This window comes from Lottia gigantea (genome assembly GCF_000327385.1).
Source record: "Lottia gigantea unplaced genomic scaffold LOTGIsca_161, whole genome shotgun sequence".
Classification (NCBI taxonomy): Eukaryota; Metazoa; Mollusca; class Gastropoda; family Lottiidae; genus Lottia; species Lottia gigantea.
The window spans coordinates 376,216-401,802 of record NW_008707986.1 but is presented as its reverse complement, the minus strand read 5'-3'; the positions used below and the strand labels follow the sequence as shown (position 1 = coordinate 401,802).

General features: G+C 34.1%; 2 protein-coding genes across 2 annotated transcripts; one reads left to right on the top strand and one right to left on the bottom strand.

The window, feature by feature from the left end:
* Window positions 1-9,844: 9,844 nt before the first annotated feature.
* Window positions 9,845-18,075, bottom strand: LOTGIDRAFT_238694 (hypothetical protein; the record flags this gene model as incomplete). Its single annotated transcript, XM_009051242.1, has 3 exons — window positions 9,845-10,219; window positions 11,168-11,326; window positions 17,979-18,075. The coding sequence occupies 3 exons, from the start codon at window positions 18,073-18,075 to the stop codon at window positions 9,867-9,869; spliced, it is 609 nt and encodes a 202-aa protein (XP_009049490.1). The 3' UTR covers window positions 9,845-9,866.
* Window positions 18,076-24,105: 6,030 nt separating this feature from the next.
* On the top strand, window positions 24,106-24,849 carry LOTGIDRAFT_141439 (hypothetical protein; the record flags this gene model as incomplete). Its single annotated transcript, XM_009051241.1, has 3 exons — window positions 24,106-24,158; window positions 24,324-24,450; window positions 24,727-24,849. Coding segments are annotated over 3 exons (303 nt in total), but the record flags the coding sequence as incomplete, so codon positions are not given.
* Window positions 24,850-25,587: the final 738 nt, after the last annotated feature.

Below are 25,587 nucleotides of genomic sequence, written 5' to 3'. Positions count from 1 at the left end.
ATGGTTTGATATCCAGTATTGTGTGGAAAGCATGATGGCTGAGTGCAAAATTCCAGCTTTCACAAAAGGAAAGAGTCAGTTGATCTGGAGAAAAATTGCTCATGTCAGGATCCCCGTGGAAACAGTGATTGGGCTTGTGAGGCAGAGATATCAAATCTTTATCTGGGACTTTACCACTGGAATTATTGATATGAAAAACTAACGAAAGGGTGTCTTCTATTGACAAAATTAGACATATTTACTGTTCAATGGTGAATTTATGTGAATCTGTGATAGATTTCAATAAAAAAAAATGGAAACAAACCATATTAAAAAATCAAATAGATCATTTTTTTATTTTCTTTTCCCCTTCCCTTTTTAGAGCCATATTTATACCTATGCATGAGTAGTGGAACCATGCATAAGGAATAAGGACAATGTTCATTGTCACAGGCTATCGTGGATGCGGCTATCATGGATGAAGCTGTTGACATTTGTAGGTGCCTTCAAAGATCAACTGTAAAATTTCTCAATCAATTCTTTCATTGGCACATTTTCAAAAAAAAAAATTACTTTAAAATGAATGTCTGCCCAAAAATCGAGATCAAAGTTTATTTGTTCAGAAAAAAAGCCCCTTCTCTATCCACACTGTGAAATGGGCATCATCAAATTTGGTTGATAATAATACCTATGTTCCCTATCTTTCAAGGTAAGCTTTCCTTCGGAGTTTTTTTTCTCAACAATTTTTTTCCTGTAACAGTATCAAACATTTATCTTTTGCACAAAATGGACATTGTATTTCAATCACACTAGACCCAACATGAACAAGCAATATATCCGTTGTTCATTTATTCAACTCATTTTCAAAAAGATCATTTCCAGAAACTTCTTCATAATACATTTCTGTTAATAACATTCGAAACTTGTCACTCATCTGTATTAGAATATATTCATTTGAATATGGCTCTTTGAGTGACAAAAAAAACCCAAAATTACTTGAATAAATCATTTGTGAAAATAGTCTATTTTTTTTAAAGAAGTTTATTTGATAGTTTTGGAGCTGTGCCTTTGTCGTAGACTATCGTCAATATTAGAGTGTAGATCTCAGTGAGATATAAAAAACCAGAAGATAACTATTCTTGAACCATACAAGGAGATATCAGTGTAGGAGACTGACAACTGGTCAATAACTCTATGTATATAATGTGGTATAATAATGGAATGAGAATGACGGACTTAGATCCAACTTTATCTTAAATTAACGTAACTGTAGACAATAATGGTGGGAATTTTACGTGTTTAGCTACAGAATACTCTATGTATATAATGTGGTATAAAAATGGAATGAGAATGACAGACTTAGATCCAACTTTATTTTAAATTAACGTAACTGTAGACATTAATGGTGGAAATTTTACGTGTTTAGCTACAGAATACTCTATGTATATAAAGTGGTATAATAATGGAATGATAATGACGGACTTAGATGCAACTTTATCTTAAATTAACGTAACTGTAGACAATAATGGTGGAAATTTTACGTGTTTAGCTACAGAATACTCTATGTATATAAAGTGGTATAATAATACTCTATGTATATAATGTGGTATAAAAATGGAATGAGAATGACAGACTTAGATCCAACTTTATCTTAAATTAACGTAACTGTAGACAATAATGGTGGAAATTTTACGTGTTTAGCTACAGAATACTCTATGTATATAATGTGGTATAAAAATGGAATGAGAATGACGGACTTAGATCCAACTTTATCTTAAATTAACTTAACTGTAAACAATAATGGTGGAAATTTTACGTGTTTAGCAACAGAATATCGCCATAGTTATCAAAGATTACAGATCACAAAACATTATGATGATGGTATTTATAAGTAATATTTAAAGGAACAGTGTTAATGAGTTACCGAGTGTCTAATAAAATCGGTGAATATTATAATTATTTAGTAATTGGTCATTGTCATTTGACTTCATCACCGATTTTTCCACACCAATCTACCAACTCACAATATACTTACTGTGAAGTTCTTGTTCTTAAAGTCTAGTGTAGGTTTTTCTGGTTAAAACAATTTTGACCCCATCGTAAAATCAAACACATTTTTTGTTAGTTTTACTGTGACAAAAAGTTTTGCCATTTTATTCCTAGTATTAATAGTGAAATAATTTTCAACTTTTTCTATTGAGTTTTTTTAAATGTCCAATTTCATTCGAATCGTTCCTGAGGAATGTAAAAACTTTTTTCCTTGGAAAAAGATGCCTAAAAGTATCTACTAATAAAAACTTGTTTCTGATGACTTCTAAATTTTCTAGAGCTGGTATTGGTTGATTAATTAACTTGTTGTTATCGTCTTTTTTATTTTCAACCATATTGAAATGTAATAATAAGTAATTGTTAAACGGTAACAATATTTTGATATATTAGTAATAAAGGTTGTAAAAATCACCTTTTTGCAGATATTTAAAGTATGAAAAATACGATTCGTAAAAAGCGACCGTGCAAACTGGCATTGGTTGCATGTATTTTTTATCAAACAGAATTCCAAAAACACGAGAAAAGGAATTGGGTCTATTTGATGTTATATTGAATTTTAAGGTATTTTGGATGTCGGAAATTAGTTTCGTTCATGATACCAGTTTCCTATAGACAAAATGGTACTAGAAATTTGAAAGTATTCCAGTATTCGCTGGTACTTGCCAGAGAAATCTCTATGATGTTGATAAAAGTAAATTTTATTATAAATGTATATAAAGAAATGCTCAAGTTCTCAATAAATAGTGAGACAATTAATACGATAAAAATGAAAACTACCGTGCTGGATCTTTGTTTCAAATTTTGCGCAACCTTCTCTTTATGAGATATAGTTTTTATTACTATTTATATCACAACTTGATGGTGTTTTTCTTCGTTTTAATTTCCTGCATCTTTTTATCTACTGCATGTGAACCTTTTTAGTTGTGTTTTTAACTTGTTTTAATTATTATCGTATTCAGGTGCTTTATAGCCCGTTTTTCATCCACACACTTGATCGAGTGTGGGTGAGTTTGAGGGTTACAAAAAATACATTATAGAGTTCTTATTACTTTAAGCTTTCGTTTCTTTGGACAGTTATAGTATATACATCTCTCACAGATAAGAGTAAACTTAAGACTCTTGCCTATAAATAACGAGAAATGGTAGGGGACATAGGTCTCATCGAGGAATTTTATTGGTCGGAGACAGATGCAACCGTTGACCCTTTGTGTACCTTAACGCAACCAGGCTATACAAAGCTAAAGGGTACTACTAAGTACTATGTGCATTAGGCCGCTCGGATGCAAACTGGCCAGTCGGATGTGAGAGCCACACTTCACGTGCCCCTGTTGAGGAAATAACACCCGATTTCGAGCACTTTCGTAAGTTCCTGCATCATGGGACGTGCTGCAAATAATTCCCGTGCAAATGTAAACCATCTCGTTTATCTTTTGCAATTGCCGGATGTATTCTCGGACATTATCCCATCCCCGAGGTCTGCACCAAACGTTTAGGTTTGTGACTAGTAACAGTTTAGACCGTCCGATGTGGTGTCTGATGATATCGATCAAACGTCTCGTCGCTCGCACATGGTACCGAATGAGAACTTGGCCCTGACGTATATCAATAAATTTCTATATCTGAATTAATTCTATATTAATATACTATGTCTAAATCTATGAAAAAATTATAAGATGGAATAATGTAAATATGTTATATAATGGTTGTATGAATTATTATTTTTTATGTATATAGATGATAGTATGAAGTAGAATAATAAAAATATTAAGAATTATGTTTAAAATTATAGATGTAATGATAATGAATATCACAGATAAGGCTGAGATGAGAATGGTTAGAGTAGCATCCCATCGGACCTGAAAACGCCATCTAGGTAAATGTGACTATAATTCCATCCTGCGAAAGTGTTCACATACCTGATGACCTGGGCCATCCTAGGAATTTTTGCAAATCGCTTGTTGATTCTTATCTCTTGCCGTTAGTAATCTCGGGGATTATCCCATCCCTGAAGTCTTAAACGTCCATGCTTTATTATGAGTATCGGTTTGGACCGTCCGATGTGGTGTATGACCATATCGATCAAACGTCTCACCGCTCGCCTGTAGTACATAATCTGACCGTCTAAACAAACAGTCGAGCGAGAACTGAGAAGTGTTTGCACGTGCCAGTCTCGAAATGTGATTATTCTCTTTTCTTTTTGTGTTTTGTCTTTTTTGTCGATTTCAACTTCAAGGGAGAAGACTCGTACGAAAAAAAGCAACACCTGTCCAAAATACCGTTTAGACTTTTATTCTTACAATGCTATTCAAATGTATAATCATACTCATTGTACAAACCAAGCGTTTACTTTTCTCAAAGGACTATATTTCCTTAATAACGCCTAGATTTTGGTTTTCTGTCTTCACGCATCTCCTTTGTAACAATACCCATCGTCCGTGTCTTCGCCATATCTGTTCGCACTCGACGTTCTGCGTTCTTAAGTGTATTTTAAAACCTGGGCCCCGTTTCTCAAAAAATCGCACTACTTACGACTTAAGATTAAACTTACGATTGTCTTAAGTTTACCATTACGTACGTTTCTCAAAGGCTATCGTAAATGTCACGAATAATCTTACGATAATTGTCGTACGATCGAGGTGTTAACCTTAGCATGCGCAATACCGACTTAGTAGCAGATGACAAATTGGCTATGAAAGGTGAGACAAGAAAATCGAAGTGTACGAAAAATCAAGAAGGTTTTTTCGTCATAGATGTTAGGTAAAAGGGAAATCTTCATGCTCAATAATGCTAATTTTATGAATAAAGCTATTGAAAGAAGTATGTAGGCTTATTTTGGCAAGACCATTTTCAAGTGGACGATTTATACGGACGAGGCGAAATTGTTCATTGCAATTCAAAGCGCTCGTAAATTTTGATTTCCACAGTCAATGAAACTTAATGATGACGTTATCGCCGTTTTGATGTCATCGCCGAAGCGAAAAAATGGCGGCTTTCAACTGAGACGAAGACAAAAAAACGAGAAGGTGGTCAGTGCCACTTGACAATTTCCTGCTCAGTCAAAGACACTTCGGGATCAAATCTGATGTGGAATTTTCCTTTTTCCCATTAAATACAGTTAAACATTGTGAAAAAAGACCATTTGGTTCTACCACCTGATAGTTACGACAGCTTTGACCACTATTAAGTTTACACCAGAATTAGTTGTAAACTTACGATAAATTTGATCTTACGATTTTTTGAGAAACGCCATTTACGATCAAATCTACACTTAGACCTACGACTGATCGTAAGATTTTTTGAGAAACGGAGCCCCTGGTTCGTCATGTCTTCACTTGGTAAAAAATACCTCGTCATTCTTGATTTTCTGCTGTCCTCAATTTGTTTGTGTTAATAAACACTTACCTGGGTTTATATCACGAACTGATTATAACATTTTTCATTTGCCTGTGCAAACGAGTAAACGAGGATGTGGTTTCTCTGCAATAATATAACTGTCTGTAGGACTGTTTCATTTAATAAACTAGCTGGTGTATCAAGAATTTGCGTTTGATTTATGCGAAGGTGCTGATTTCTAGTAGCATCTGGAGCTTTGAAGCCTTACAGGTCCACCGGCACTCATCGTTCCTGATTTATTAATTTCGTTACTTTACAAAAATGTACGATGCAAATCAATTAATATTAGTGACAATACAAAATCATGTTGTGAAACTATTATTAATATGTGTAGGGCAATAGAAAAAAACATAGACAACACTGTTTGAATATAATTATATTGGGACATTTTCATGTGATTACGTCAACAGAAATAATCTAATACTTTACATTTTCTATCATGATAAGGTGGATTGCTTATTGATTTGGTGGCTTATTTCAGTTTGATTGGCTTTCTCTTTTCCGATGCTGATAACAATTGTTTCATTACATATACTGTGTTGTATGTATTCATATAGAAAACAGCATTATGAAAGTCATTTCTATCGGTCTGTGATACCATGTTGAAGTAAGGCGTGTTTCTTCTACTTTCATGTACACTAATTATAGAAAGTTGCTTTAATTCAATCTTTGTCTCACACTTGGTTCTGGGTGACAATTATTTGACTTGGTGCAGGCAAGTTTTCAAAGACAGTTCATCAGGGTTTTGGCGACCAAAATGGCGTTAAATAGGCATAATTCCTACTTTTTATGCTCTTCTCGGTATATAGTGATATGATGTGTCTTTATATATTTTTTGACCATCAATACATCATCCAATTATGATGTCATCATGAATGTAAGTTACCTTGATGTGAAGCGGCCATCTTGGTGTTGTATATTAAATGAGACAAGAAGTTTTGCTCTGTTGAAAACAAACTAGCACATATAATGATCTTGAATCCAAAATGGCGTCAATTTGGCATAATTCCTAATTTGTATGCGCTTTGTCGACATATAGTGATATGTTGTGTCTTTTTATATAGTTTTTGATCATCAATACATCATCCAATTATGTCATCATGAATCTTAGTTACCATGACATCAAGTGGCCATCTTGACGTTGTATAATAAATGGGACAGAAAGTTTTATTCTGTTGAAAACAAACTAGACGTGAAACCAACACCATATTCTTGAAATAATTTTTGAATAGATTGAATTTGACTAGCAACATAGAGGACGCTCGAAAGACGAGAAACAACGACCTAAAATTTGACTATTTTGGTGCAATGTGAAAAGAGGAGCCTCGTTTAATACCAAAGAATAAATTGCTAACCGAATAACCGAAAAATTCGTAATAGAGAGAATGATGTCTATAACAAAAGCCACTAGCAAAGATACAGCACAAAAATATAAACCTCCTTGTTTATACAAATGGGAGGATGACTTTGACATTGATTTCAGCGAAAACGACGTAAAACACAGAATAATTTTTATCAATAATTAACTTGTCAAAATGAACATTGCAGAATCCAGTTTGTCATTTTTGTAACAGTGCTATAGAAACAACGAATCATCTTTTTATTTTTTGTCCTGAAACCCAGTTACTTTGGAATGAAATCGACAAAATATTTATTTTCAACAACTTCAATATTTCACTCTCTTCAAAAATAAAGCATTTAGGAATTTTACACAAAGAACAGGGACAATCAATAGAATCATTTACCTTTTTAAATCACTTAATCTTATTAACCAAACTATTTGTCTTTATAACAAAAAAATTGGGATACAATATACATATAAGTAAATTCAGATCCTTTTCAAAGGAGACGGCCGAAATTGAAACAAATATTGATAGAAATTTACAAAACAAATGGGTCTTTTTTCAAAATTGTTATTCCTCTGTTTTTTTTTTTATGCCTATTTATTTGTTTATTCCAATACTATTTCCTTTGTATAGATATATTGAGTAATTTTTATCCCTTTTTTTATTATTATATAATGTTCAAATACCTACCAAATAATGCAAGAACTATAAATATAATATGTACGTGCATGTATATGTGTGTATGTAAGAAAATATGTATTTATGTAAAAGAATCAATATAAATGATAACACCAAATTTCATTAAAATCAGTGGGAAAAAAAAGATACAGCAAGCCTGATTCAATAAGAACAGAAGAACACCCAATATCAAGACCCTTAATCCTAATTTCTAAATAAAGTGTCTGCTCCACCCTAGGCCTGTACATTTGGGAGAATCAAACCCTCCCTTCCCCGAAAACCAAATTTCATTAAAATCAGTTGGAAAAAAAAGATACAGCAAGCCTGATTGTCGCTAGTGAAATTTGTGAAAAACGTGTATCAAATTGAAAACAAGTACGAAAACTGGCAATCTTCAGCCATGCTGTCAGAATCTGATTCTTCAGAATTACTCAAAGTGGAATGTTAGGACGTGATTTCATTAATTACTAATTACAGAATAATTCTAAATAAAAATACGAATATTTGACTACCTGCCATCCGCAAACAGTATATTCGTGGATGCAATAATACTAAACCCGTGGTTCACATTTAACATTTTCTTGAAGAAAGAAAACAAAATGATTTCTTTACTCAAGTTTATTCAAATAGGTTACATAAAAAGCAGTAGGCTGATAACATCGCGTATTTGTTCACCATTTAGTTGAGGAAAAATACCAAAATTCGCATTTTCATCACCAGCATCTTCTTCAACTAAGCCTTTTTCAGATACTCTCTGCTGTAGACGTCTAATTGTGTAGACATATATTATGCAGACATATATTATGCAGAGCATAATGCATGTCAATATATTTCAGCCGCCTGAATCCCCCTTTCAGAATGCTAAAAGCATATTCGATGCGTATGCGTGTTGAACTGTGTTTCAAGTTATTATTTTTCTGAATGTCTGTTACAAAAATCTTTGTGAGGCACTAAAACATGTTGCTATAGAGCATAAGCCAAATCGGCTTAAAGATGAGAATTTCCTGGAAATAATTTACGACGAACTGCGACATCTTCCGCAGATATTTTAGCCAAGGTTTCATTAAATACCACTAATCTGGAGATAAAATACATGATTTATAATCATGCATAGTGGCAGGACCTTTTGCAAATCAGCTGCTAAATCTTTAGTGTGTGCAAGTCAATATTGTACAATTGCATGACGACGAACTTCACGTCAGATACCGATTTTGTCTGGAGAATTGCATGACCACCTGATCCATGGCACAAACAGATATCAAGCACTTTTCTACATGAAAGACGGAACCCGTGAATTGAACTTTCATCTTTAAAATTATCGATGAAATAAGGATACTCATACTGTATGAAAATCATTTTCAACTCCTTATGGGCTGGCAACCCAGAAGCAATCCAACGTAAAACACTTATGTTGCCACTCGACCAGAGTGGCCTCCAAATACCAAACATACAAAATAAAACCGTAGCTTATCATCTGCATATCATTAATAAACTCACCACAGCTACAGAATATACCTACCCCTGGATGGCTCTACTGAAATACTGGTTCGGATACGTTACCCATCAATCCCAGCCACAAAGTAACTATCGACGAACCACCACAAATATCTTAACTGAGATAAACATACAAACAAAACTTCTTCACCACCCATATAAAAACTATAACATCAAACAAATCATTTTAGCTATATCTGTATATTGCACGCACTGCTTTGGGTTTTGTTTCGAATCCTAGTCAGGGCACCCAGCCGATATTGTACATGCCACATTTTCGAATTCCTTATAAAACCCGTGATACTAAATCAGATGTATGTATTTTGACGATAAATCTTAATAGATTTATTTTTGTTGTATCGTACATGTCACAAACATTAAGCCTGTTTTTTACGAAATCTATGATCTCTAAATCAAACTCTGATATAATATAACCTTTAGACGAGATATCTCCTACAAAAAAAACAGCGACTTGGCGATGATATGAATATCAGCCTATTAAAATAGCTTAGGAACATCCAGTTTTCTGCCCTTTATCAACCTGACACCATTAAGGGGTTTAAAGGGGCGAAAAAGCAATCTTCCTATAGGTAACTTTTATTACATGGGATTTAGTATGAGTGCAGAGATAAATACCATACCAGATTGCCGATTTTGTCTTTCTACGAATGTTATCTGTTTGTCTAAATATATCAATAATACTGCTGGGTTAATGGATGACCGCAAACCATTAGATTTATATCCGAATCGCCCCTTCATACACCTTTTCATGGCACACTACTGATATTTACGTTTACAGTCTTAACAACTCTGAAGTTAGACGAAATTTTACCATTAATGCCCATGCGCCCACCCAAAACAACTTCAGTTTTTAGCCTCAAGTAAAGAAAGAAAGTAAAGAGTTATTTCATGATATACATGTTTTTATTAACATACTTTTTCGGCTATGGTATATCCGATACCATTTTTAAATTTATCAGGTATCTTGTTCAGGGAAACATTAAATAAAAAGCATAATTTTTCTCTAGTTCCCTTACTACTCATCGTTACACATTCATTTGTCTCTGTACACTTTTTGATACATTGGTCTAGATCTGTAGAGGAAGATACAAAGATGACTGGGGTTGAAAACAGAAAACAACGGGTATCTCTGGATCTCCCTGAATAGGTACACTGGGTATTGTTTTTACACAGTTCATCACATTCCTCCTGATCGGATGCTGGTATAGTATCAATCGGATCGGGTACCAAATATGTAACATTTGAATACTTGTAACAATCTGAAATATATATACCAGAACTGTAGATGGTGCTGAGAGTGACACGAGACCGATGGCAATTGGACCTTTAATTTTACAAAATCTAATTATTTGAAATATTGTTCCTTCAATTTTACCAAATCTAATTATTTGAAGTATTGTTTATCTGCCCATGCCATATATCATTAAAAGAGGAGAATATAGCACATTCTGACTATTAAAGCCTCATCAATGTGGGATAAAAAAATAAATAAAAGATAGCTTGCCAGGCAAGGTAACATACGCCCACTACCAGCTGTCAGAAATGATAACAAAATCTTTAGTGGCTTAATAATGACTTTTCAAATATCTTAAAGACATCTATAATTCAAGACAAAAACTTGAAAGTTCACGCAATAACTTTCAAAACTGTAAACTATATCGTGCCTGCGAGCCGAATTTGACAAATTTTTAATAAATCAAGGGCAATAACTCCGAAACTGGTCGTCCAATCATCACTTATTTCGAACTTGGCCGAGATCTCATCAATATATACATGCATACCAAGTTTCATCAATATCAGATAAAACATGTAGTCGCTATTGTGCCTACAAGTCAAATTTGACGTGTTTTTCTAGGTCAAGGGCAATAACTCAGAAACCGGTCATCTAATTTATACCAATTTCGAACTGGACCGAGATCTCATAAATTTATACATACTTTCATCAAGATCGGATAAAAAAAATGTAGCCTACGAGAAATATGAACGGGCGGACGGACAGGGGCGACGGCAATAAACGTCTACATTTCCATGTGGGCGTATAAAAATTAGAATTTGAGCCATTAAACCTTCAATATCTTTAAGAATATGTTAAAACATTAAAGTTATATATCATGGAAACAGGACCAACACTACATGAATTTGAGTCGATATTGTGTGTTTAAAATACTGACGCTTGAGATTCGATATATAACAAGTTGGTATATTACCTTGACATGATGGTTCCAAATACCATTTACCATTTTCTTTACAGGAAGTTTGGATTTGTAATTGGTAACCGCTTTTGCATGCGAACCGCTTATTTTCCTCACAGCTCGCTCTTGGTATCCATTCAGCTTTCTCTGGTAGATCATACTCATTACAATACACTGCAATATAACAATCTTAAAGCAATGTCTCTAATTCAGTGTTCATACAAATCAAAACAATTACTTTAGCTCTTTCACGATTCAAGTAGAGAACTCACAGAGAAGAAAAAAGGTCATTCATTAAAAAATTATTCCAATTGATAACTAGATGGATTTAATGTTCCATATTAATGATATTTCAGCACTGTACACAGAGCCTAAATTGTTACCCCAAACTCGCCAGATGTTCCCCAAATCCTTCTCATCATGTTGGGTTGGTGTTGAGGGCTGGCCGCCGATAACATAACCACTACTAACACCAGATTAGCATTAACCATATTGAATTGATTATTAGGTATGTTAACAGGTATAATATGTGTGGCTATATATAGACGATCAGATAAAGCGTTGGTAAAATTATTACATCTACTGAGCGCAAACACAAAATCATGTTGTTGATATTTACTTCCGCCGACAGCTGTTAACTATATATAAACATTATTGTGTTATTCTTATGAATTCGAAACACGAAACTATGCTGTTTCTATGTTATATAGATTTTAACCTGGTGTTTTTCCGCCGACAGCTGATAACTAGAACGGAGGACAGCCCGAGCGTGTCATGAGACCTTATAAAGAGGCTTTTGGATCCCCAGTGCTGTAAGCTTGTAAGCAAAAGTCTGTAATTGGCACAGCAGCACCCCTCTCTTATTTATGATTTTAGATATTCCAAATACTATAAAAAGTGTTGACTCATATTTTTGTCCGCTTTTAAAAGGTGAACATACGCAGATAAGTTGTGATAACGTTCTTTTTTTCATTCTTGTACTTGCCTTCTTAGAAATTTTAAATGCGTCTCAACTAAATAGCTTATCTGGGAAGCTAAATTCATTTTAAGGTTCCGATTACGTTACTTTAGATTAATCGTTTCTCGATCTACATTAACGTTGAACTCAGATATTGAAATGATACGAAGTACTAATATAGAGGATGATTGTTTACATATATCCTCCACAAATGAGCAGGTAGACAGATAAAGTTAAAAAATTATTTCTGAAAAGTGTCCAGATTCTGTTCATATCAAAGCATGAGATTACTCGAATGATGCTAGATCTGGAACAATGAAGTTTTAGGAAAATTGAGCAATGGAAAATGTTCGGTGATTAATTATGTGATTTTTTGTTTTACCTCAATTCATTCAAGTACAGGCACCAGATTCTGGTAAAAAAAATCATACCGCCTATTGTATTTAAATATAAAAAGTAGCCATTTGTATATGCCCACGTCAAATGGGGGCGTATATTGCCGTCACCCACGTCCGTCCATCCACAATTGCTCGGAAACACTCGTACAAGGGACAATTCTTGACTGATTTTGACGAAATATGGTATGGTTGGTTGTAACACGTTTTCAAGAACATGGGCATTAACTCATACTTGATATTTTTCGAATTTTCCGAATTTCAATAGGGTTCATCCTTGGGTGATTACAAACACTCACATCCAGTTTCACCAAATCAAAATTGTTCCTTCTAGAGCAGGCCTGTGCAACCTTTCCGCAACAGCAGGCCACGGTTCATCATGAATCCCATTTTGCTGAGATTGTTCGCAGAGATAAGTGGAGCCGAATAATGCCATTTTTGACGCAAGAAAATCTCTTGAGATTGGGGAAACTGTCAAGATTTTCACGATAAAAAAGTCCGATATGAGATAGTGGCGCAGATAAGAGAAGGCCAGACCTCATAAACGATTAGATTGGTTAAATTCACTTTGACGTCATAATTTGATATAACAATATGTAACGGGTGTCGATATCAGAATAGGCAGCGACAATCTGCGCGCCACAGTGACAAGAGCAAACGACACATTTGCTTGCGGGCCACATTTCCCTCAAATTTTACATGACGCCGCGGGCCGTAGGTCGAACAGGCCTGTTCTAGAGTGTTTACGAGCCTTTTTAGGGCAATAACCCATACTAAATATTTATCGATTGGTCTGATTTTTTGGCATGTCAAAAGCAATACACAAGCTCAATTTGGGCATTATTACTGAACAAATAACTAGTTACCTGAAATTTCATCACGAATGATTTTGGTTTCTTTTTTAGATCAAAGAAACTTCTGTCTATGAAGACCGGAAAGACAAGACAATCTTTAAGAATGTTCGACATTCCTCTGGATAAGCAAACGTCTACAAGTAAGTCAGAAGACATCTAAATCTGGCGAGACCAAACATTGCTCGTGTTAAATTCAAACGTAAAGTGTCGGCTGACCAACTTGGTTGTACATGACTACCAGAATGGAAAAGACCTGAACTCTTCACCATCTTTTAAATTATTCCAATCCAGCTGCATGCAGTATAAAAGATAGCTTGCCAAACAAGGTAACATACACCTAATACAAGGTGTCTGAAATGCCAACAAAGGTTATAGTGACTTAATAATGAACTTTCAAATTATCGTAAAAATATCTAAAAGCTCAAGCACAATAAATTATAGCTCAGTGACCCAGATAAGATTCTACAGTACCTTTCTAATAAAAAGACATTAATAAAAAAACAGATTTATACTTTATTAATTAATTGATCATATTTTGAACTGCTGTACATACGCTTTTGAGCTAACATTTTTTATTTCCTCTTTAGGTTTTAAAATTCAAGTTATTGATTTATATTACGTAAGTCTATGTGGTCATTTTGTGCTATTTTTGTGAATAAAGTAAATGTATGAGTTTTTTTTTTTTAGAATATCTGTTTTGTTTTGATTGGTTGATAGTACAGACCAAAAGTAGGCGATTATTGATTGACAGCTGCCATATATTAAGATTTTTTATTTGTGAATATCTTTTTGAAATAAATTACGATATCACCACTCTCAGTAATTATTTAGTATGGATGTTCGCTTCCCCTAATGCCAATTTTACCGGGACGGTTCTTTGAAGTAAGCTCCTGAAGATTATTTTGTTCCATGTACCAATGTTGTCGCTTCGCCTTCCGCACATCTTTTACATTTGGTTTTATAACTGTCAAAAGATATACATGTTTTCTTATTTACTGACTTGTCCCTTAACCATTGTTTTTCTGACACACACACACACGTCATTCCAATATAGGCCTAGGGTTTCATTCCACCATGGTCTTGATATGCACTAATACATAACCTTTTATACTGTCCATATTCTATATTACAAATTACTGTCAATATCAAAATTGTGGCAAATTTAACAGCTAATAACAAAATGTCTTCGTAACCATATTTGGTATATGTATTATGTCTAATAATGTTTGATGGAACTAAGACTGATATGCTATTAATAATATCAACTTCCACAAACCTTGACATCAAGTTGTCATCTATTTTTTGAACATACGTTTTTGTGAACGAAGTCAATATAATATGTCTTTTGGTTGAGGCAATTTTCAGTAAAACTTGATAAAAATTCTCGTTCTCAAACCCATCAAGATTTTCACTAACATTACGTTTTTTTTTCGATTAGCATTTAAATTCTGGTTGTTTGTATAAATAATTTTACCAATCATAAATTCATTCAGTTTTGACAAAAAAGCCTTTTAGTCCATCCACTGTCATTTGAACTGCTGGTTTAAGTTTACAAAAATCAAAGTTCGATGTTTGAAAATAAAATATCATAGACAATTTCCCTAAAAATGGCAAAATATCTATCAATAAATGTTAACCACCTCATTGCATGGAACTGTGAATATTTGTAATGAGATAATTGGATATGTTTGAAATTGTCACATTCTATTGCATCTTAGTGATGAAATGAAATGTATTAAGGTGCACCAGCTTTAAAACGGGATATTTAGCACATAAAAACTATCAAAAAACATTGGTCTAAATGAAAACTAAAAAGGTAAAACACAATAGATAAATATACAACGATTCAAAAAGGGTTATATAAAAAACAATATATACAATATCACAGTTTACAACAAAGTGGTATTAAAAAACAAAAACTTATCAAACACTCAATCAAGCGAACCTGACAGAGCTCACAAACTGGTTGAGGCTCTAGCTCAAACTGGTTGAGGCTCTAACTCGAGCAGATAACAATTGGTAAGGTAGCATCTAAAATATTCTTCAGAATTCATGCATAATATCAAAATCTGCAATAGATTCCATAGTCCAACTGTAAAACAATGTGGTTGTATAATGGTAATGCGGGGCTCGATCTAGTGTGTAAACGCTTTTTGCCAAATCCCAAAACGTTCATATGTACACCCACCACGTATTTCTGACCTCCACTTAACTTCTGCTAAGTGACCTTCAAATTGTGTCATTTTGGTACTCATTGTGGTCTTATTGATATTCTTTTGAAATGATCTTTAGCATGTTTCCATGCCCCTTCGATTCTGTTAGTATTGATGGTAATTTCTTCCTGCCTACTTGTATTGATATAAATTTTTGTAAATGAATATGTATGTGTAGCTGTAAAATGTTGATTGCCAATTTCTTAATGAGCAGTAAGACGACCAACCGTAGCTGTATATGGTAGAGCCCTTTTAAATGTGTTTTTCCATTTTCCTTGGTTCTGTCGCTGACTGGGTATAATATGATTGTATTTGTGTCTCTTTCAACCATTCCGAATATCCATACCTGAAATATTTTTTTAATAATTAATATTCATTTATTTTTTGATAATTAATATTCATTTATTTTGTTTTATATTTATTGATAATTATTCATTTTTGTTGTGTTATATTTACAAAATAAATCTATACAGAATTGGTATGTAAATATGTTAAAATCTTATTTTTACAAATGTAACTAGGACATACCTTAACTCCTTTATTTCAATCACCGCGATGATGTTTACGCGTCGTCCAAACAAACTTTCATCAATTTCAATTATGCCCTTAATGTTTTTCCTTTGGTATTTCTTTGAAAATGTTCCTTAAACATTTCTCGAATAAATGAGACCCAATTAACGGCAGTTATCCAAATATGCTTTCACAATGTGCATAACATCTTGAACTGATATATGTATTTTTTCAAACAATGAATTTGTCCTGTTTGACTTTGTATGATCTCTGTTTTCTGTGCATTGTAAAATGTCTCCACCTGGACAGCGTTTTGAGGCTTTGTGAACCATCAATCCATTGCATCCATTATGTTGACATGGTATAATTGTTGAAAGCAAGCTTTTGTTCCTCAGTCATTGGCTCTACATATTCCATGGATTTCGAAATTCGTGAAAATCCATATCAAGTAAATTATCTCGTTTGCGATTAGCAAAATTACCATGTGTATGCTCCATGTATATTAGTACCACTTATCGATCCGTGGAACTTTTAAATGCGGGGGTTTTGAAAAATGACAAAATAAAGCCATATCCTAGTAAAAATATGTGACGAAAATGGCAAATTTTTAAATTTGTTTCCCCAACATTACTGGTTGGTAACTTTTCTGTATACTCTTTCACATATTTTCCAACCATAAAGTAGCATTCATTGTTTTAATATGGATATAACCACTCACTGAACCTTTTCGAAATGTGACTCTTGTTCAATCTATTTTGCACACGACATTTCACAAATTAAAAAAAATTATAAGTGTTTTTCTATTTTGGTTTCTGTATCAAAAGTGGAATTTTGACCATGAGCTCTCATATTATCTAATAATCAGTCCATGAATTAATATTGTAACAACTTACAGTGTATGAGAACAAGTATTATATTGACTACGCTAGTCAATGTTTAGATTCAACCTTCAGTCATACACTTCTTTTGAACTCTTTAGGGCAATACTGAATAATATTGATCAATTTTTAGCTCGTGAAATCTCTAGAAGGCAAATATTCAATCTTCAGCGCGGGACTGAATATTGAAACCAAGTTTTGTCAAAATCCAGTGAAAATCATGCCTTTTAGTGATTAAGAGCTAAATTTGAAAGCATTTTCCAGAACAAGGGCAATAACTCATACTAAATATTTTTCAATTAATCTGATTTTCAATAGGGTTCATCCTTAGGTGATTACGAACATTCACTTCAAGTTTCATCAAAATCTGTCAACAATTGTGCCATCTAGAGTGATTACGAGCTAAAAATTTAACGCGTTTACAATATCAAGGGCAATAACTCATACTAATTATTTATCCATGGTTGATAACAAACACTCATGTCAAGTTTCGTCAAAATCCACCAAGAATTGTACCTTCTAGAATGTTTACGAGCTAAAAATTGAACGCGTTTTCAAGAACACCCATGCCAAGTTTCGTTAAAATCCATCAAGAATTGTTCCTTCTAGAGTGTTTACGAGCTAAAAATTGAACGCGTTTTCAAGAACAAGGGCAATAACATAAACTAAATATATTTTGATTCTTCTAATTGTCAAAAGGGTTCATCCTTGGGTGATTACGAACACTCATACCAAGTTTTGTCAAAATCCGTCAAGTATTTTGCTTGTAGAGTGTTTACTAGCAATTGTGGACGGACGGACCGACGGACGGACATGGGTGACGGCAATATACGCCCCCCCATTTTATGTGGGCGTATAAAAATGAGGAAAGAGGATTGACCGAGGGATATTAGTTTGAAAAGTGGAATAAGCTTTGTCTCTGATCTGTGTAACATCAAATTGAATCACAAACTGATCGTTGACATTTAAATAACCATGGTTAATATCTGTGAGTTCAGCCCAGATGATATGATCCCACCAACCACTAATCGCTCATCATCTACTGTATCACTTACTGTTTTACTGTCATCATCGATATTCAAGATACTGAACCACTGATGGTATAACTTCCACATATTTACACAATGCTTCTAGCCCTTTTATTTTCTCAAGTGAAACTAAAATTTGCTAATCACAATCTTCTGTTAAAGACAGCATATTCTTCTCCAGATTCTATGTTAATTTTTAATATCTCCCATAATTTTATCTTCAGTTTTGGTCAACTTTTATTCTGATTCTTTAGACTTCGCCCCTGTTTGTCCGTCCACAATTGTTTTTGAACAATGAGTTATTCTTGAATTGTTTGTGGACACGATAGAGAGCTGGTTTCTTGATGAATTTTGACGAAACTTGGTGTGAGTGTTTGCAAGCAACCAAGGATGAACCCTATTGAAAATCAGACGAATCGAGAACATATTTACTATGACTTATTTTTGAATTGTTTGTAGACACGATAGAGAGCTGGTTTCTTGATGGATTTTGACGTAACTTAGCGTGAGTGTTTGTAATCACCCAAGGATAAACCCTATATAGCCGTCACCCCTGTCTGTCTGCCTGACGCATTAAATGAGACTTGACATGTTTAAATTAATCCCACTTGAATAAAAAAAAAAGCTATGAACAAAACCCATGAAATATGAAAATTTCACTCTCAGAAACATTCATTTACTGAGAACTCTTGTCAACCTCACGGCCAAATTAGCTGCCATTACAAATGTGGGCAAATTACGATGGCGTCGCTTTTTTATTTTTAAACAATTAACTTGAGGTTTGATGAAGAAGCAATCTGTTGACAATTACGGTTTCTATTCCGCCTCTCATAATGACAATAATATATAGGTCCCCAGCTATCTACCATTTTAAACTATTATCCATTATCCATTGTTATTATTAACACAGAGTAAGTTCAATTTCCACGAATAATCACGTCACGTGTTTCAATTTCAATTTTGATATAAAGTCTATTCAATGTCTAGAAATAGCTTTTGTCGTGTTATGCCCTATTTACAACTTTTATTCAAGTGGTGGTTGACAAAATACCTTATTGTATCAGGTCCTTTTATAATGTAGGTCACTCAAACGTATACATTTCAGTTTAATTACTAATTTACAATGTAATGCACATATATAATATAAACTTCTCTATTCAACATTCAATCATACACCGTGGATTATTGTTTATCCCAATACCTATGGTAGCCAAGCTTGATAACCTACAGCCGTCTATCGAACCATTCCAACGTAATCTTAGCTTTTTTTTCGAAACCACCCTCCATGTTGTGCTAAAACGATGTTTATTCCCAAATCCACATGGAATCCACCCAAGACTGCCTTATATCCCTAAATACTGAAAAATTCCTCACGAGAATCTTAATTTGACAAGAGTCGACCTTATCAACCTTGAACCTTATGAAGAAAGACAATACCATAGTTATCAAGGTGAGTGATAAAGGTTCAGGTGTCATTTTGAATCGAGAGAATTTTATGTCAGAAGCGGAGCATCAACTGAATAATCCTAAGCATTATGCTATTTTTCAAGAGCCCATTTTCAACGAAATTGCTTCTATGATCAACACAATTCTATAGCGAAGAATTATGTTGATCACAAAAGATATATGACTAAATTGCGAAGATAATCAAGATTTACTACTTTAGGTAACAAATAAATGTTGTTGGTTTCTGGAAACCAGTGGAGGTTGATTTTAGTGTTTTTCTTGTTATATTATTGCTGAATTGTTTCTAGGATTAATATGCTTTTGTCTGTGTTTTGCTGCTAATTATGTGTTATCCCTTTGAACCTAGATGTTATCAAATTATCATTATGTAATGTCTATATTGCATGATTTTGTCGTAAACCGTTAAAGAAATGTCATTTTTAATTTGATAATTTTACGATTCATGCTCACTTTTTGAACATCTGAAGTCAGGGGGGCTGACACATTGACTTAAAATGAAATGAAATGCATTAAGGAGCATCAGCACCAAACGGGCTATATAGCTCCAGAATACGTTAAAATAATGAAAAAACTGAAACAATAAAACACCTATCAATATCACAGAAAAAGTCATTTAATGACAAAAAAAACACTAAAAACAATATCACAGGTAATACACCACATGATGGTATTAAAAACAAACAAAATATTGAAAACAAACAATGACTAATCTATTTAAAATTTAAAATAAAGACCTGCTTGCTTTTAACAAAAGCCACAACCTTCTCATATAGAGAAGGTTGCGCAAAAAGATGAAATAAAGAGACAGCACAGTAGTGCTCTGATCTTATAGGTTTGAAATGCTTACACTCAATTAGAATGGACACATTGACTTAAAACTCCATTTCCTGTTTTATCTATATGGCGACTTTGACAGGTGTATCGTCATTCATACTTTCATACATGGATAATTCTGGACACGTGGAGTTGATTGCTAAAATTTTGACGGTGAGCTGAAAACACTTTTACTGGTTGGCTTGATAAAATAATTCCCGTTTCTTTGACTAATATACGATTGGTCACAAAATTGGCGAAACAACATCGAAAGATTTCCCCACTGGCCAATCTGTGAATACCTGCCCAACGGAAACGCCATATTTCATTGAATAAAACCCAACAAATTAATACGATAGCTACATTCGGAGATTTTCAATAAAAATATAGGGCTGCACAATTCTCATCTCCAACGTTCGCAGGCCGACTACAAAGAGTACAAAAAGGTCAGAATGAAATAAAAATTAGGAACGTTAACTGTCATCTTTCTATCTACTTTCACGAATATTACACGATATAGATTGATTACAGGGAATTCCAATGATTGAGTTTCCCATAATATATTCATAATGAATAAAATTTAGATCTTATTTTAACGAGGCGAGGGAATATTTTTAGATAACAAAGAAGAATACTTGTATAACGGTAACCGTTATACATTGTGTTTTATGGGTGGTATCTAACAAGTCACCTAATCATTGCAGGTAAGAATCATTTGTATCAGTCGTTTCATACATTCAGAAAGCAAGTTTGTACCTCTGAAGAAAAAGATTCAGATCCAAACCTGCGCCAAGGATATCTTATTTTGATCCCTCCCTAAAAAATATTGAGTTTAAAAAGAAGGATCAGATAGTCGAAACAGTTCTGTTTGCTGTATTCAATTCATATATATTGTCAACAGATATTCTTATAACAGAATTTTACACAACTACTTACTCTGCCATCATTTATGGTACACAACGTTTTTACAATTTACATTGTTATCACAATTTTATATGATATACTACTGCTGGTTTTTATTTTACACTACGTTTCATTCTATTCATGGGTTGTATTTTACACAACGTTTCAACAATTTACGTTATCATCTTCATATTATATGGTATACACCTTACTTATTGGGAATTTCAACAGTTTTGACAACTGGTTAGGCGAAGTCCTGTATTTTCACGTACTCCCACCCCTCTGTTCCCCTCCAGAACGGATTCCCACAAAATCTGGCGTATCCCCTCGCAATCCAAAGTTCTGCAGCCATCACTGGTTTTGACATTTCTGTTTTGTGGGATGTGCTTTCCTTACAACCAACAATATACTCTTTTAAACAACCTAGTTATCAATTCATTAATCTTTGTCTAAATATAAACATGATTAAACAAGGAAGTATTTTTAAAATGAAAAAGAACTACCTAGTCCTATTTATATGTGTCAATTACGCTAATGAATGGATAGTGAATATTCTCGAACAACCAGTGACCTGTTTTTTGGAATTCCCAAATTCCTCAAAAATTCTTTACTAAGTATTCAATTTCTCAAATGGGGAATTTTCAGTTAAGAAGATGAATGTAAATAAAGAAATATTCAAAGGAGATTTTGTTCGAATTCTGGATGATGAAGGAAAAGTCAAAAACCTTCAGGACGGCCATGGTGGTTATAACGAAAAGATGAAACACGTCTGTTTTTACACTTATTCTTCAATTTTTATTGCTTTAAGGGGCAGGTGCGCCATTCTTTTTAACCAATCATACTTTAGTCTCAACTGAGCCTATCAGTAAGTGTTCACATCTCGCCGTCGAAATTTGAGCCTTTGAATGATGTTAATGACTGTAATATATAGAAAAGGCATATATAGAAATAGTGAGTAAAATTCAAATGCACCTGTCCCCTCAAGCATTGCGTCTGAACAAATTTCTGCTAATTTCTCTGCATCAAGCTCGATTTTCTCTAATGAAGACAAATGTTTTTTTCATTTATTTTTGGTTGGTTACTTTACTTATTCCAGATTTTATTTTGTTGTAGTATTTGGGTAAAGTTGGCCAAGTCATTAAGGTTGATTCAGATGGTGACCTTTATGTTAAATTTGGACGCAGGTGGTTCGTTTACAATCCGATGTGTTGCTTGCCAGCTCCTGGCGAGGAAGTTTATGAAAAGAGCACTGATGATGATGATTCAGAAAACATAACACTCAATCAATCAGGTATATTGAGATTAACAACATTCGGAGATAGAAACACCGTTATCATCTAGCTCTCAGTTGCAACAGTCTAGTAATGTCAGATCATAGAAACAATAATGGTCAAGGAATATGTAACTTTTTTCTGGTAGACTACAGTCCGAAGGCTCATAACCTTCTACACAAACATTTTCTTTAGCAAAAACTTATGTTATTTAGTGGCGGATAACGTAAATCAACATGGAAGCTAACAGATATGTGTCAAACAGGACTATTCTGTATTTTTTTTTTTTCATTTTCGAAATAGCATGTCGAGCTTAATTCTGTTTGTTGTAGCTTTGAATGACGCACTTATGAACATGATGATGGCAAGAGGATTGGCTAAGGCCCTGTTTGTTGCAATAATTCAAAATAATATAAGCATGGTTCGTAAAGCACTGACAGATAGTCCAGGATCGGTAAGTAGAAACTGTTTCTCTGGTTCGAGGGCATTCATGCCGGACACTCCACACCACCGCTTCTCATATTTTGGTTTCAGGTGAACACTCTACACCAAGGATTGACTCCACTATGTATAGCCAGTAATACAGGATACCATGAAATTGTATTAGAACTGTTGAAAGAAGGAGCTGATATTGATAAAGTTGATAAGGTTGGCAACACCCCATTGATAGCTTCTGTTGTCGGGTAAGTAATTAGAATCAGCATTAGCAACAATCACAGCACCAACCGGATGGACTATCAACCATTAAATCGAACAAAAATGACATTTCCCTGAACCCCTTCTCTAAGTTGAATCAGCATGCACCACCTATCACCCACAACTTACATGGGTTCAGAGCAACTGGTATCTGGTTAATGCAACAATCAGCATGCAACATCCACCACCAGCAAAATACATTGGTTGATAGCACCTGGTATCAGAAAACGATATGGCAAATTGTGAGGACAATACGCTGTTTGAGTTAAAGCAGTGTTTTTGTCTTTTTCAGCGGAAAGCCAGAAATTGGAAAGTTGCTGATTGAAAGAGGTGGTAACGTGAATATTGTCAATAATAATGGCAGAACCGCTCTACACATCGCAGCAGCTGCTAATTACAGTAGTTTGATGGAGATGATTATCAGTAAGGGTTGTGATGTTAATTTACAGGTATGCCTCCAGGCTTGATGGTAGCGTCACCAATCATCACATCCTCGTCGTCGCTGTAACCTCATCAAGCATCATCATCCTCGAATTATCATTGTTATCATTACAATCTAATACAACAGTATCAAAAGTCATATGTTAAGCAGCTATGACGGGTGTGGCGCAAGAGTATGCTTACTCTTCCAGACATCTGATAACACTTTTCATTATAAAATACTTACTCACTTATGATTGACATACTTCATGACAATTTCATTAGCTGCTACCAATGTTTCTTCAAAATGTTGTTTTGGATTTCGAGTTTCGTTTTGTGGTTCGGATGGTTAGTGGATGGTTTATACATTCAAACCATAAAACGAAATTCAAATTGAATAAAAGTGACAAAATAATGTTCCCCAATCTCCACCCTCATTTTTCTTCTGTAGGATTCTGATGGGGATACTGCACTTCATGATGCTATAGCAACTGGAAGTAAAGACGCGGTAGCTGTTCTATGTAAAATAACTAACCCCGGAATAGTCAATAAAAGGGCTTTCAACATTTTACATTACGCCGCTTTAAAAGGCCAAGCAATGTAAGTTTTCTAGATTCCACAAAAGTTTTTTATCATTTTTTTGTCAAAAAAATTGTCTATTGTCTATTTGAAACTGCGAAGAAACCTTATCTTCCCATTTTGATTTCCAACCCAATTTTTTTTATTATTATTTCGGCTTCTTATGTTCTCTGTTTTCTCTCAAAGTGCCGTGGGTAAAATATTAGATGAACATAAGTCGCTGGTAAACGTTAAGAGACCGGATGGATTTACAGCTCTGCATATTGCTGCAGCGAACAACCATACAGACTGCGCTAAACTCCTGATTGAAAAGGTATAATCATTTAAATATTAGTAATGTTTAAAAGTATATATATATAACCCGTTTTTCTATATATATTATATATGTATGAGAAATATTTTTATTGAATTGTAGACGAACATATTGCATTTGATATTCGATTTGATAGAATATTGACAAATAATACAACTTGCAATATATACATAACATGTAATAATACGACCAAAATGGTTTTCTATCCAGATGTCGGCGATTAGCCCTCTCTCGTTTTGATCTATATATTTTGGTAACTTCATATCTAATTTGTAGGGAAACGCAGATGTAAACAGCAAAAACCTGAATGGCTTCACGCCACTTTTGTTAGCTGCTATAGAGGGATATTTGGAATCTGTACAGCTCTTAATTGGGAAAAGTAAGTCAATTGATCTTTAGATTTTTATTTTCACAAACTTCAGTGAGATTATTGTGCATCACGTAATACACAAAAAAATAAAACAAGTTAAACTATTTAATCCAGTGTAATTACTAGCAGTTCATATTCCAAATCCAATCCGTCCTTTTAGCAATGTTTATATTTTTAACTTCCGGTTGGGCGGCTGGTTATTTGATACTTTCGTCTACACATTGGATGGAACGGTAACTCCTTTCGGAGCGATATAGGTATTAATTGAAAGATTCATTGATTCATGATAACTCTTACCCATTGAATAGGACAACCTGGGAGAGCCACTCCACTCTACCAATTGTTGGCGATACCCCAGTGTTGGGAGTAACGCGCTTACATTCGCTCGCAATAAATAAATACAAACAAGGTTTTACGCCACTTCCGAAGTAGGTGCAAGTTAAGAGCTTACGTTCGTGTACAGCCACGTGCCAGTTCCGCTCACTTCCCTGATAAATGTTCAGTATATCAAAGGCGTTCGCCAATCAGTGTCAAATCTACCAAAAATCTATTTTGTACATGATATTGTTGAATAAAGTCTTTGAATGGCATTTAGCAATTGTGAGTACGATATATAGGCACATGCCTGAGTACGACGGGGGAAACACGTCGAAACGTTGCATAAAACTTTAACCAGTGATTGTTGTTCCATAAAGCTGTGCCTATATAAGATATTGTTGATTTAATCAAACGCAAAATTTCATAAAATTTGGACATAAACTGCCAAC